The 15,358-nt window shown below is 49.3% G+C and overlaps 1 protein-coding gene across 2 annotated transcripts in view; it reads left to right on the top strand.

Moving 5' to 3' along the window:
• Positions 1-15,358, top strand: part of rictora (RPTOR independent companion of MTOR, complex 2 a) — a 234,058-nt gene that overhangs the window by 209,591 nt on the left and 9,109 nt on the right. For both annotated transcript variants that reach the window (XM_078215238.1, XM_078215239.1), the window contains exons 36-37: positions 342-465; positions 13,365-13,503. In XM_078215238.1, coding sequence (XP_078071364.1) covers positions 342-465; positions 13,365-13,503 — 263 coding nt within the window. The remainder of the gene's footprint in view (positions 1-341; positions 466-13,364; positions 13,504-15,358) is intronic.

Here is a 15,358-nt window from a genome sequence, read left to right as displayed (position 1 = left end):
CCAGTGTGTTGGGTTTCCACTCTGTGGGTGAAGTTTGGTGAGGACAGGAGCCAGGATCCTCCTGGGGGAGGGGGCTATAGTTTGTTTATGGAGAAGTTGAGTTGTGGTTATTATAGTCTGGCTTGTAAGGGGGTTTATTGGTGTTGGTTACATCAGTGAGTGGCAGGGGCAGGGTAATTTAAATTGGGGTTTACGGTAAGGGAGGTGAATGAGAGGATTGGTCCAAGAGCTGTCTTGCTGTAAATCACTACAAGTAAAAAGTGTACCCAAATACGTTGTATAGCCTAATGAAAGGTTAAATTACTCTCCTCCATTACCTTGACTCATGTTGTCTCCTACAGGAGGAAAGCCCGTCATAGACGACACGCCTGCCTGCCGAGTGCTGTTGAGGAAGGAAGTCTTACGATTGGCCATTAATCTGAGCAGCTCAGTGGGGACAAAAGGCCATGAGACTGGGCTCTTGACGTAAGAACTAATTTAACTAAATCACCACCAGGGCAATCTTGCACTCAACAACAAGTTGTATTAAAGGTGCAGTGTAAATGTAATATACAATTCTACGGGAATATTATAAAACAAAGTATGACACCAAGTCACATGGTCAGATGACTGAAAGCTTGGTCAAAGAAATGGGTTTTAAGGAGTGTCTTAAAAGAGGAAAGCAATGTGGAAGGTGTAGTGAATGCATTGCAGTGATTGAAGGCCTAGGCAACTGAAGGCACAACCATCAATGACTGCTCATCAATGGCAATCATCGTTCTACTCTTGATCATCAATAAAGTGATGGAAGGGGTCATCAACAGTGCTATTAAACAGCAGCTGCTCAGCAATAACCTGATTGCTGACACTCAGTTTAGGTTCTGCCAGTGTTACTCAGCTCATGACCTAATTACAACTTTCAAACATGTCAATGGAGCCCAACTTCAGAGGGGAGATTTGAGTGACTGCCCCTGACATCAAGGCAGCATTTGACTGAGTGTGGCATCAAGTCCGAATAAGACTGGACTCAATGGACACTGGGGGAAAACGCTCTACTGAGGGGAGACAAACCTGGCACATAAGATGATTGTGGTTGTGGTCAATCATCTCAGTTCCAGGACATCACTGCGGGAGTTCCTCAGAGTAGCATCCTAGGCACAGCCATCTTCAGCTGCTTCATCAATTACCCAAGGTCAGAAGTGGGGATATTTGCTGAAAATTGCATAATGTTTAGGACCATTCACAACTCTTCAGACACTGAAACAAATCCAACAAGACCTGGACAATATCCAGGCTTGGGCTGACAAGTGACAAGTAACATTCACGGCACACAAGTGCCATGCAATGACCATCTCCAACAAGAGAGGACCTAATCTTCGCCCCTTAACATTCAATGGTATTACCAAAGCTCAGTCCACCACTATCAACATCCTGGGGTTATCTTTGACCAGAAACTGAACCGGGCGAGCCATAAAAATACTGTGGCTACAAGAACAAGTCAGAGGCTCGGAATCCTACAATGTGTAATTTACCTCCTAACTCTCCAAAGTCTGTCAATAGAGGCTAGAAACAGGAGTAGGCCATTCGGCCCTTCAAACCTGCTCCACCATTCATCTTGAGCATAGCTGATCATTGAATTCAATATCCTGATGTCACCCCCCTTCCTTCCCCTTGATCCCTTTAGCCCCAAGAGCTATAACTAATTTCTTCTTGAAATCAGACAATGTTTTGGCCTCAACTACATTCTGCTGTAGTGAATTTCACACATTCACCACACTCTGGATGAAGAAATTTCTCCTCACCTCAGTTCTAAAGGATTTACCCCTTATCCTCAAACTATGACCCCCTAGTTCTGGACTCTCTCACCATTGGGAACATTCTTTCTGAATCTACCCTGTTTAACCCTGTTAGAATTTTATAACTTTCCATGAGATCGCCTCTCACTCTTCTAAACTCCAGTGAATATAATCCTAACCGACTTAGTCGCTCCTCATGTGACAGACCTGCCATCCCAGGAATCAGCCTGGTAAACCTTCGCTGCGCTCCCTCTATAGCAAGGACATCCTTCCTCTGATAAGGGCCCCAAAACTACACACAATACTCCAGGTGTGGCCTCACTAATGTGCTGTACAATTGCAGCAAAACCTCCCTATCCCTATACTCAAACCCTCTCACTATGAAGGACAACATCCATTTGCCTTCTTTACTGCCTGCTGTACCTGCGCGCTTACTTTCAGTGACTGAGGCACGAGGACACCAAGGTCTCATTGAGTATCCACCTCTCTCAATTTACACCCGTTCAAGTAATAATCTGTCTTCCTATTATTGCTACCAAAGTGGATTACCTCACATTTATCCACATTATACTGCATCTATCATGCAGATGCCCACACACACAGCCTGTCCAAATCATGCTGAAGCATCTCTGCATCCTCCCACTCAACGTTGTACCATCTATAACTTTGGAGATAATACATTTAGTTCCCTCTTCCATTAATATATAATATGAACAGTTGGGGTCCTCGCACCCTGCCGAACCCTACTCGTCACTGACTGCAGATCAGAAAAAAAAACCATTTATGCCAATCCTTTGCTTCCTATCTGCTAACCAGCTTTCTATCCAACTCGAGACACTACCTGCAATCCCATCTGCTTTGACTTTACACAGTCTGTTATGTGAGACCTTGTCGAAAGCCTTCTGAGAGTCTAAATAAACCACATCCACTGGTTCTCCTTGATCAACTCTACTAGTTACATCCTCAAAATTCCAATAGATTCGTCAAGCATGATTTCCCTTTTGTAAATCCATGCTGACTTTGTCTGATTTATGCCACTGCCTTCCAAATGCCGAGTTATGAAATCCTTCATAATAGACACTAGCAACTTCCACCATGCAAGTCACAAGTCAGGAGTGTAATGGAATATTCTCCATTTGTCTGGATGAGTGCAGCTCCAACAACCATCCACGACATAGCTGGATTGGCACACCCTCTCCCACCAATGCATAGTGGCAGCAGTGTGCACCATCTACAAGAATCAGTGCAGGAACTCAGCAAGGTTCCTCAGACAGCACCTTCCAAACCAACTACCATCTAGAAGGACAAAAGCAGCAGACGCCTGGGAACACCACCACCTGGAAATTCCCCTCCAAGTCATTTACCACCCTTGGAAATATATTGCTGTTCCTTCACTGCCACTGGGACAAAATCTTGGAACTTCCTCCCGAACAGAACTGTGGGTACACCTGCACTACATGGACTACAGCAGTTCAAGAAGGCAGCTCACCACCACCACCTCGAGGGCAGTTCGGAATGGGCAATAAATGCTGACCTAGCCAGCGGCATCTACATCCCGTGAATGAATTAAAACAGGATCAAGTCTGCCTGCCAACTAATCAGAATCCTTTTCACGTGCAGTATAAATTGCTGCTTCCTTTCGGATTTGATGATCTTGCGATCCTGTCCTGATGAGAGCAAGATAAAAATCTTCACCAGCATGCTCTTTTCAGCAATACGTACAAATGACGTAAGCTATATCCTATATACAAAGGTCTAAAAATTTACAGACACTACAAAATTTGTAAATATGAAGAAGAGTGAGGAGGATAGAATCAAACTTCAGAAAACATAGACAAGTTGGTGGAATGGACAGACAAATTGAGATGATATTTATTGCAGAGAACTGTGCAGTGATTTATTTTGGTGGGAAGAATTTGGAGAGACAATATAAAATAAGTTCTAAATGGGTGCAGGAACAGAGGGACTGTGTGTTGTGGTAAATTTGGCTAAAAGTGAATTCGCAAAAGCCCAGGTCACATTCTTAGGCAATACGATTGGACATGGACAGGTGGCCCCATGGAATGTGGAAACGAACGTTACTGGGGAATACCCAATACCGTCAAGGAGAAGAAAAGTGTTGAGATTCCTGGGTATGATTTGATTTATTATTGTCACATGTATTAATATACAGTGAAAAGTATTGTTTCTTGCGCGCTATACAGACAAAGCATACCGTACATAGAGAAGGAAAGGAGAGAGTGCAGAATGTAGTGTTACAGTCATAGCTAGGGTGTAGAGAAAGATCAACTTAATATGAGGTAGGTCCATTCAAATGTCCGATGGCAGCAGGGAAGGAGCTGTTCTTGAACTTTTGTATCTTTTTCCCACCGGAACAAGGTGGAAGAGAGAGTGTCTGGGGTGCGTGGGATCCTTAATTATGCTGGCTGCTTTGCCGAGGCAGCAGGAAGTATAGGCAGAGTCAATGGATGGGAGGCTGGTTTGTGTGATGGACTGGGCTTCGCTCACGACCCTTTGTCTTGCGGTCTTGGACAGAGCAGGAGCCATACCAAGCTGTGATACAACCAAAAGGATGCTTTCTGTGGTGCATCTGTAAAAGTTGGTGAGAGTCGTAACTGACATGCCAAATTTCCTTAGCCTCCTGAGAATGTAGAGGCGTTGGTGGGCTTTTTTTAACTATAGTGTCGGCATGGAGGGGCCAGGACAGATTGTTGGTGATCTGCACACCTAGAAACTTGAAGCTTTCGACCCTTTCTACTTCATCCCCGTTGATGTAGTCAGGGACATGTCCTCCATTAAGCTTCCTGAAGTCGATGACCATCTCCATCATTTTGTTGACATTGAGGGAGAGATTATTGTTGTCGCACCAGTTCACCAGATTCTCTATCTCATTCCTGTACTCTGTCTCATCATTGTTTGAGATCCGACCCACTACGGTGATGTCATCACTAAACTTGGAAATCAAGTTGGAGGGGAATTTGGCCGCACAGTCATAGGTATATAAGGACTATAGTAGGGGGCTGAAAACACAGCCTTGTGGGGCACCGGTGTTGAGGATGATCATGGAGGAGGTGTTGTTTCTACAGGAAATTCATGCCACATTTTAGCTGTGTGGTTGCTGCACTCATTGAACTACTAAGAAACCACAGGAAATTTCAGTGCATGTCTGAATGTCAGGAGGCATTTGACAATCTGAAAACTGTTAACCGCCGCACCAGTTTTGGTGACACCAGATTATGCAAAGCAATTCAAGATGGCCATTGATGTGATTGGTGTGGGCTTTGGTGCTGTACTGTTGGAAGAAGACAACTAAAGGATTGAAAGGCCTACTGGTTAATTTCCAGAAAATTAAATATTCATCAAAAGAAATATCAACCATCAACAAGGAGACAATGAGTTTGGCATTGGCATTGCAACATTTAACATTTATGTTGCCAGCAATTCATTAGAAACAATTGTATACACTGACCATAATCCATTAAAGTTTCTGAAGAAGCTTCAAGATAAAAATGGCAGACTGTTTAGATGGAGCTTATTATTACAGCCATTTCACTTGAAGGTTCTGCATGTGGCAGGAAGAGGGAATGTGATAGCAGACGCTTTATCATGACCTTGATGTGAAAAAAGGAGGGAAAGTTCAAGGATGGAAAAGAAAGACTGAACTGCACGATACTACTGTTAATTTTTATGCTTCAATATAATATGTATATCTTATGCACTATTGTGGAAAAACTAGAGGCTTTAGAAAAATGAAGCCATCTTTTCATATTGGGTATTCTTTTTAAGGGACAAGGTGTGATATTGATATATTTTATGTTTAAGGAGAAAAAATTTAAATTCAGTTTTCTACAGGTAGTCAATATGTCTACATGGTGGAAATGCAGCTCAGATGGGAGAGCAGGATAATTACTCATTGTAAGCATGTAGTGTTTACTTAGGAGAGAGCTAATGGATTTTGTTATAGATGAAGATTTCCCCAGGGGTTTTTGTTCAAGTTGATAGGGTCATGTGATAATGTGGTTAATGGGAGGAGATAGTGTATATAGCAGAGAAAAGCAACTTTTAGTTCTGGCTGGGGTTTGTTTTGAAGACAGTGGTTTACTACAAGCTGCTCTCTCCATAAAATCTCTCCAAAAGCTTCAGGTTGCTTACACTCATTATAGCAAGTGTATTTATGGTTGCTAACTATTTATAGTGGCTTTCAAGTCTATAAGAAGAATGTTGCTTATTTGGAACTAGAACAGTGATAAGTCAGAACTTTGAGCTGTTTCTTTTCATTTTTAAATGTTGTACAAAGGGTAATAGTTCATTGTTAGTTACAGTTAAACTGTAGTAATAAATGAAGTTTGTTGTGCTATAAAAGATCCCCAATTTGTCAATGGAAACATACGTGGAGTGAAGCATCCTTCGTCACATTTATGACAAAATGAAAAAATTGTTGGGTTCTACTCTGGCTTCCTAATGTAATTTGGGATCCTGATCCAGTACCCTAACAGTACAATGTGCATAAATCATTGAAGGTGGTAGGACAGGTTGCGTGAGTGGTTAACAAAGGGATTGATTATTAGGGGCACAGAGTGTCACACTTTAGGAAGGATATGAAGGCATCAAGAGAGTGCATAGAGTACAAAGGCAAGAAATTGTGTTAAGCTTGTATAAAATTGTGGTTCAGCCTTGACTGGGGTATTAATTCCAATGTTGGAGAGAGTGCAGAAATGATATAGTTCCAGCGATAACCTTCAGTTACATACATTAGATTGGAGAAGTTGGGATTGTTTTCCTTGCAGACGAGATAGTTGAGAGGAGATTGATACAGTGGTTCAATATCATGATTGGTCTGGATAGAGTAGATAGAGGGTAATTTTTCCCATTGGTGGAAGGATGGAGAACCAGAGGGCTCAAATTTCAGTTAATTGGCAAAAGAAGCAACAGTGACGTGGAAAATCTTTTCCATACAGCAGGTGGCCAGAGTCTGGAATACACTGCCTCAGAGGCGTGCTGGAGGCAGGATCAACTGAAGCTTTCAAAAGGGATTATCATCTGGAAAGAAAGATGGTCAGAGTTACCAGGAGAAGATAGGGGAGTGGCTCTAGGTGAATTGCTCTTACAGCAAATCAGCACAGACACGAGGGATAAATGGCCTCATTCTGTGCCTTAACCATTCTGTGACCCATTCACACATTGTGGCTGGTATAGTGGTTGGGAGTTCAAATCCCAGTACGGCCATTTGCTGCAATTGTCTGGTTCAGTAGACAAAAGCCATGAACACTGCTGGGCTCTGATCAAAGTCCAACTGTTCCTCGGAGAATGGTTAGGGTTAGGGTCACTCCAGCTTGTGACACCTGTTCGAACGTTCATTCTTCATGGCCTTGGGAATAGAAACATAGAAAACTACAGCACAAAACAGGCCTTTCGGCCCCACAAGTTGTGCTGAACATATCCCTACCATTTAGGCCTACCTATAACCCTCCATTCTATTAAGTCCCATGTACTCATCCAGGAGTCTCTTAAAAGTCCCTATTGAGTTTGCCTCCACCACCACTGACGGCAGCCGATTCCACTCGCCCACCACTCTGTGTGAATAATTTCCCCTATACCTACCCGCCAGCACCTTAAACCTGTGTCCTCTCGTAGCAGCCATTTCCACCCTGGGAAAAAGCCTCTGAGAGTCCACCCGATCTATGCGCCTCAACATCTTATATACCTCTATCAGGTCTCCTCTCATCCTACGTCTCTCCAAGGAGAAAAGACCGAGCTCCCTCAGCCTATCCTCATAAGGCATGCCACTCAATCCAGGCAACATCCTTGTAAATCTCCTCTGCACCCTTTCAATCTTTTCCACATCCTTCCTGTAATGAGGTGACCAGAACTGAGCACAGTACTCCAAGTGGGGTCTGACGAGGGTCTTATATAGCTGCATCATTATCCCTGGACTCCTAAACCTCAATCCCTCGATTGATAAAGGCCAGCACACCATATGCCTTCTTAACCACCTCCTCCACCAGCGGGGCCGATTTTAGAGTCCTATGGACCCAGACCCCAAGGTCCTTCTGATCCTCTACCGTACTGAGAATCTTTCCCTTTATATTGTACTCCTTCATCCCATTCGACCTGCCAAAATGGACCACTATGCATTTATCTGGGTTGAAGTCCATATGCCACTTCTCTGCCCAGTCTTGCATCCTATCTATGTCCCTCTGTAACTTCTGACATCCCTCCAGACTATCCACAACCCCACCAACCTTCGTGTCGTCAGCAAACTTACCAACCCATCCCTCCACTTCTTCATCCAGGTCATTTATGAAAATTACAAACAGCAAGGGTCCCAGAACAGATCCCTGGGGCACACCACTGGTGACCGACCTCCAATTAGAAAAAGACCCATCTATACACACTCTCTGCCTCCTTTGGGCAAGCCAGTTCGGGATCCACCGGGCAGCAGCCCCTTCGATCCCATGCCCTCTCACTTTTTCTAGAAGCCTTGCATGGGGGACCTTATCGAACGCCTTGCTAAAATCCATATAAGCCACATCTACCGCTTTCCCTTCGTCAATGTGTTTCATCACATTTTCGAAGAACTCCACCAGGCTCGTAAGGCACGATCTACCTTTGACAAAGCCATGCTCCGAGTATTCTTGAGCATACTAAACCTCTCTAAATGCTCATACATCTTGTCCCTCAGGATCCTCTCCATCAGCTTACCAACCACTGAGGTTAGACTCACCGGTCGGTAATTTCCTGGGCTATCCCTATTCGCCTGCTTGAAAATAGGAACCACATCCGCAATCCTCCGGCACCTCTCCCGTCTCCATCGACGACGCAAAGATCATCGCCAGAGGCTCTGCAATCTCTTCCCTCGTCTCCCACAGTAACCTGGGGTACATCCCATCCGGACCCGGCGACTTATCTATCTTGATGCCATTCAAAGATTCCAGCACAACCTCTTTCTTAAACTCTACATACTCAATCTTTTCAGTCCACCGCAAGCCCACAGTACATCCACCCATGTCCTTCTCCTCTGTGAAAACCGAGGCAAAATACTCATTAAGCACCTCTGCCATTTCTACTGGTTCCATACAGATTTTCCCGCCTTCACCTTTTATAGGCCCTATTCCTTCACGTCTCATCAAAGAACAAAGAACAATACAGCACAGGAACAGGCCCTTCGGCCCTCCAAGCCCGCGCCGCTCCCCGGTCCAGGATTGAATCCTGAATCCAGGATACCCTCCCAATTTTCCAGCCTATCTACATCCTAATATCCTATCCACCGAGCTGTCCCTCACAGCTACGATGCTTTGTTCATTACAACCTATTAACTCACCCCCACCCCCCCATTCCAGACCATGTGATCTCCAGGGAGAGGCGAAAACCCAGAGTGAAAAACCCCAGGGCCAATATGGGGAAAAAAAATCTGGGAAATTCCTCTCCGACCCCCTGAGGCGATCGAAACGAGTCCAGGAGATCACAATGGTCCTGATCGGAAAATGCTTCCCAACCCTAGTCATTTCCACTTCCACGAACACCATATGAATTCCCTGCCCCCGAGACAGGTTCCCAACTATCCGCAGTCTCGCTCTGTACTGGCACCAGCAAGATGATCATAGAATGAAGCCTTGAAACGAGAGACAAGGAACAATTAGCCCGCGCCGCTCCCTGGTCCAAACTAGACCACTCTTTTGTATCCCTCCATTCCCACTCCATTCATATAGCTGTCTAGATAAGTCTTAAACGTTCCCAGTGTGTCCGCCTCCACCACCTTGCCCGGCAACACATTCCAGGCCCCCACGACCCTCTGTGTGAAATATGTCCTTCTGATATCTGTGTTAAACCTCCCCCCCTTCACCTTGAACCTATGACCCCTCGTGAACGTCACCACCGACCTGGGGAAAAGCTTCCCACCGTTCACCCTATCTATGCCTTTCATAATTTTATACACCTCTATTAAGTCTCCCCTCATCCTCCGTCTTTCCAAGGAGAACAACCCCAGTTCCCCCAATCTCTCCTCATAACCAAGCCCCTCCATACCAGGCAACATCCTGGTAAACCTCCTCTGTACTCTCTCCAAAGCCTCCACGTCCTTCTGGTAGTGTGGCGACCAGAACTGGACGCAGTATTCCAAATGCGGCCGAACCAACGTTCTATACATCTGCAACATCAGACCCCAACTCTTATACTCTATGCCCCGTCCTATAAAGGCAAGCATGCCATATGCCTTCTTCACCACCTTCTCCACCTGTGACGTCACCTTCAAAGATCTGTGGACTTGCACACCCAGGTCCCTCTGCGTCTCTACACCCTTTATGGTTCTTCCATTTATCGTGTAGCTCCTCCCTACATTATTCCCACCAAAATGCATCACTTCGCATTTATCAGGATTGAACTCCATCTGCCATTTCCTTGCCCAAATTTCCAGCCTATCTATATCCTTCTGTAGCCTCTGACAATGTTCCTCACTTTTACTCTTCACATATTTATAGAACGCCTTAGGGTTTTCCCTAATTCTACTCGCCAAGGCCTTCTCGTGACCCCTTCTGGCTCTCCTAATTTCCTCCTTTAGTCCCTTCCTACAAGCCGTATACTCATCTAGATCCCTATCTTCGCCAAGCTTTCTGAACCTTTTGTACGCTTTCCTTTTCTTCTCGACTAGGTCCCGCACAGCTTTCGTGCACCACGGTTCCTTTAACCGACCAACTCCTCCCTGTCTGCTCGAAACATTGTCCTGTAGAACTCTAGACAGACATTCCTTGAAAAACTGCCACCTCTCTTCAGTACATTTCCCCGAGAATACTTCCTTCCAATTTGCTGCCTTATGTCTTCATATTTCCCCTTACTCCATATAAACGCTTTCCTAGCTTGCCTGATCCTCTCTTTTTCCAATGCAAGCATAAAGGAGATAGAGTTATGATCGCTATCCCCAAGATGCTCCCCCACTGAGAGATCTGACACCTGTCCAGGCTCATTGGTCAGTATCAGATCAAGTACAGCCTCTCCTCTTGTAGGCTTGTCCACATGCTGTGTCAGGAAACCCTCCTGAACACACCTAACGAACTCCTCCCCATCCAATCCCCTTACCCTAGGGATATTCCAATCTAGGTTTGGGAAATTAAAGTCTCCCATCACAACAACTCTGCTATTATTGCAACTCTCCAGGATCTGTTTCCCTATCTGCTCCTCCACCTCCCTGTCACTATCGGGCGGCCTGTAGAAAACTCCCAGCAAAGTGATCGACCCCTTCCCACTCCGAACTTCCACCCACAGAGACTCTGTGGACAATCCCTCCACAGCATACACCTTCTCTACAGCTGTGACACTCCCTGATCAGCAGTGCCACTCCACCCCCTCTCTTGCCTCCCTCCCTGTCCTTCCTGAAACATCTGAATCCCGGCACCTAGAGTATCCAGTCCTGTCCCTGAGACATCCAAGTCTCCGTAATGGCCACCACATCACACTTCCAGGCATCGATCCACGCTCTGAGCTCATCCCCTTTATTCACTATACTCCTGGCATTAAAGTAAACACATCTCAATCCTTTGGTCTGAGCTCTCCCCTTCTCTATCCCCCGTCCATCCTCCCTCTTGCACCGTCTATAACCCTTCTCTGTTTGCGAGCTAACTTCCTCGCTCCCAGTCACCTCGTCTCGATCCCCTCCCCCCAACCTATCTAGTTTAAACTCTCCCCAGTAGCCTTAGCCAACCTTCCCGCCAGGATATTGGTCCCCCTGGGATTCAAGTGCCACCTGTTTGTTGTGTACAGGTCACACCTGCCCCTAAAGAGGTCCCAATGGTCCAGGAACCTGAATCCCTGCCCCCTGCACCAGTCCCTCAGCCACACATTCATCCTCCACCTCACTCCATTCCTGCCCTCACCCTCCTGTGGCACAGGCAGCAATCCTGAGATTACTACCTTTGCTTTTCTCCTTCTCAGCTGTCTCCCTAATTCCCTATACTCTCTTTTCATGACCCCCTTCCCCTTCCTTCTCACATCAGCGGTACCAATATGTACCGCTACCTCTGGCTCCTCTCCCTCCCCCCTCAGGATTTCCGGGAGTCGACCAGCGACATCCTGGATCCCAGCCCCAGGGAGGCAGACCACCATCCGAGACTCCCGCCTGCGTCCGCAAAAACGCCTGTCCGACCCCCTTACCGTCAAGTCCCCGATTAACACTGCCTTCCTCCCCTTTTCCTTAGCCCTCTGAGTTACAGGGCCGGACTCCGGAGACATGACCACTGCTGCTTCCCCCAGGCGGGCTGTCCCCCCCAGTAGTACTCAGACAGGAGTACTTGTTGTGTAGGGGCACATCCACCGGGGTGCTCTCAATCACCCGAGCTTTACCCTTCCTGGCCATCACGCACTTGGGCTCCACCCGTGGCCCTGGTGTGACCACCTGATGATCCACTCCAGGTTTTTCCTTAACACACGGCCTCAGGAACCGCAGCTCAACACACCCCTCACAGATGTGGATGTCCGGGAGGCCAGGTGTCTCCAGGACCTCCCACATCCTACACTGGTAACAACACAGTGGTGCCTTCACACTCATATTTGCCCCTTTATACCAAGGCACACACAAAAGTAAACAAGAATGAAAAAACTCACCCCTGCTCGCCCTTCCCCCGAAGTCCTGTGAGCCAAAGCCCTTATAGCTCACACTCTGCTTCACACTCACTCCACACTGCCCGCTCCCGACGCTGCCCGCTGTATACTGCAGCCTACCTTTTATACTCCGCGCGCTTAAAAAACCCTTCCCAGACTCCTTAGCAGCCCACTTCCGGTTTTCACTTTAAACTTAAGAAAATTCTACTACAAAAGTAAAGGCCAAAAAAAAACACACTAACTGACTAAATAAATAAATAAATAAATCTCTCACCAGCACTCCTGCCACAAATCACTCCCTCTCTGCTTGCTCCAGTGGAACAATGAGGAATGGGTGATAAATGGAGCTTTGCCGGTCACCAAGAATAAAATCACTTGCTCAGCCCTCCAGAGGAGCATGCAAGAATCCCAGTGGGCAACCTACTCTCACTGCAGATTCACCACCTCCTCGCAAGCATCAGTTATCACTCATTGTTTCCTGCAGTAATATCATGGTGGCATAGTGGTTAGCACAGCTGCCTCATAACACTAGGGACCCACGTTCGATTCCCGGCTTGGATCACTGTCTGTACGGAGTTTGCACGTTCTCCCTGTGTCTGTGTGGGTTTCCTCCGGGTGCTCCGGTTTCCTCCCACAGTCTGAAAGACATGCTGGTTAGGTGCATTGGTCATGCTAAATTCTCCCTCAGTGTACCTGAACATGCGCCGGAGTGTGACGACTAGGGGATTTTCATCGTAACTTCATTGCAGTGTTAATGTAAGCTGACTTGTGACACTAATTTAATAAACTTTATTTCTGCTGATGTACCACAGCTTAGAGGTGAGAGAGAATAGGGCGAATTTCCTCGCATGTGGATTGCAAACCCCATCCTGGTGGGGCAGAGCTTCCCTTGGTCCACTTCAGGTGTTGTGGATGACCCTTGGCCGCTGTTTAAAAGATGTTACTGAGTTTTACTCACCTTATTGTGACTCGGATTCCTGTTCTGTTCTTCTTCCACAGCATAAAAGAGAAGTTTCCTCATGCTTTCGATGATATTTGTCTGTATTCTGAGGTTTCCCACTTGTTGGCAAACTGCACCTTCAGACTCCCCTCCCGCAGATTTATCCAAGAACTTTTCCAGGATGTTCAGTTCCAACCAGTAAGTTCCTGAATCGGAGAGTTCTGCCTCACATTGCTCCTTACCAGTCGGTTCGTCACAAATCACCTCACAGGCTGCGAATGGGGTTGTACCTGAGGGTGTCTTGACGGAAGTGCATCATTTTTCCCTTGGGGTGTCTTTTTTCTCTGATTCTAGTAGGGGTGTGGAATCCCTCACCATCTCTGTTACGGGCATGGGTCTTGGAAGGTTCCCTCCCAACTGAATCTAGGTGGAGACATTCCCAGGCCTCCAGGGGTAATCTCGTTGTCTAAATCTGGAGGATTCTTGTGAGGAACCTTTGTTTATCTCTGTCACTGACTGGGAACGCTCTCTCCCTGGGAAATTAGCCTGGTCTGGCGCAAGGAATCACCATCTCACTGTCTGTGAATCTATCTCTTTCAGTCTCTCTGCCTCTCTTGCTTGTGAATCTATCTCTTTCAGTCTCTCTGCCTCTCTTGCTGTCTCTGCCTCTCTGGGAGTCTCTCTCCCCCAGCTCTCCCCTCTCCCCCCCCCAGCTCTCCCCTCTCCTCCACCCCCCCCCCCCCCAGCTCTCCCCTCCCCCCCCCCCCCCAGCTCTCCCCTCTCCCCCCCCCCCAGCTCTCCCCTCTCCCCCCCCCCCAGCTCTCCCCTCTCCCCCCCCCCAGCTCTCCCCTCTCCCCCCCCCCAGCTCTCCCCTCTCCCCCCCCCAGCTCTCCCCTCTCCCCCCCCCAGCTCTCCCCTCTCCCCCCCCCCAGCTCTCCCCTCTCCCCCCCCCAGCTCTCCCCTCTCCCCCCCCCAGCTCTCCCCTCCCCCCCCCCCTCCCCAGCTCTCCCCTCCCCCCCCCCCCCAGCTCTCCCCTCCCCGCCCCCCCCAGCTCTCCCCTCCCCCCCCCCCCCCAGCTCTCCCCCCCCCCCCCCCCAGCTCTCCCCCCCCCCCCCCCCCAGCTCTCTCCCCTCCCCCCCCCCAGCTCTCCCCTCCCCCCCCCCAGCTCTCCCCTCCCCCCCCCCCCCAGCTCTCCCCTCTCTTCCCCCCCCCCAGCTCTCCCCTTTCTTCCGCCCCCCCCCCCCCCAGCTCTGCCCTCTCTTCCCCCCCCCCCCCCCCCAGCTCTTCCCCCCCCCCCCCCCCCCCCCCCCCCCCCGGCTCTCTCCTCTCCCCCCCCCCCCCCCCCCCCCGGGCTCTCTCTCTCTCTCTCTCTCTCTCTCTCCCCCCCCCCCCCCCCCCCCCGGGCTCTCTCTCTCTCTCTCTCTTCCCCCCCCCCCCCCAGCTCTCTCCCCCCCCCCCCCCCCCCCCAGCTCTCTCCCCCCCCCCCCCCCCAGCTCTCTCCCCCCCCCCCCCCCCCAGCTCTCTCCCCCCCCCCCCCAGCTCTCTCCCCCCCCCCCCCCCCCAGCTCTCTCTCTCCCCCCCCCCCAGCTCTCTCCCCCCCCCCCAGCTCTCTCCCCCCCCCCCAGCTCTCCCCCCACCCCCCCCAGCTCTCTCCCCACCCCCCCCAGCTCTCTCCCCACCCCCCCCAGCTCTCTCCCCACCCCCCCCAGCTCTCTCCCCACCCCCCCCAGCTCTCTCCCCACCCCCCCCAGCTCTCTCCCCACCCCCCCCAGCTCTCTCCCCACCCCCCCCAGCTCTCTCCCCACCCCCCCCAGCTCTCTCCCCACCCCCCCCAGCTCTCTCCCCACCCCCCCCAGCTCTCTCCCCACCCCCCCCAGCTCTCTCCCCACCCCCCCCAGCTCTCTCCCCACCCCCCCCAGCTCTCTCCCCACCCCCCCCAGCTCTCTCCCCACCCCCCCCAGCTCTCTCCCCACCCCCCCCAGCTCTCTCCCCACCCCCCCCAGCTCTCTCCCCACCCCCCCCAGCTCTCTCCCCACCCCCCCCAGCTCTCTCC

This window comes from Mustelus asterias, chromosome 6, assembly GCF_964213995.1.
Source record: "Mustelus asterias chromosome 6, sMusAst1.hap1.1, whole genome shotgun sequence".
Classification (NCBI taxonomy): domain Eukaryota; kingdom Metazoa; phylum Chordata; class Chondrichthyes; order Carcharhiniformes; family Triakidae; genus Mustelus; species Mustelus asterias.
This window is presented reverse-complemented; position numbering and strand designations above follow the sequence as displayed.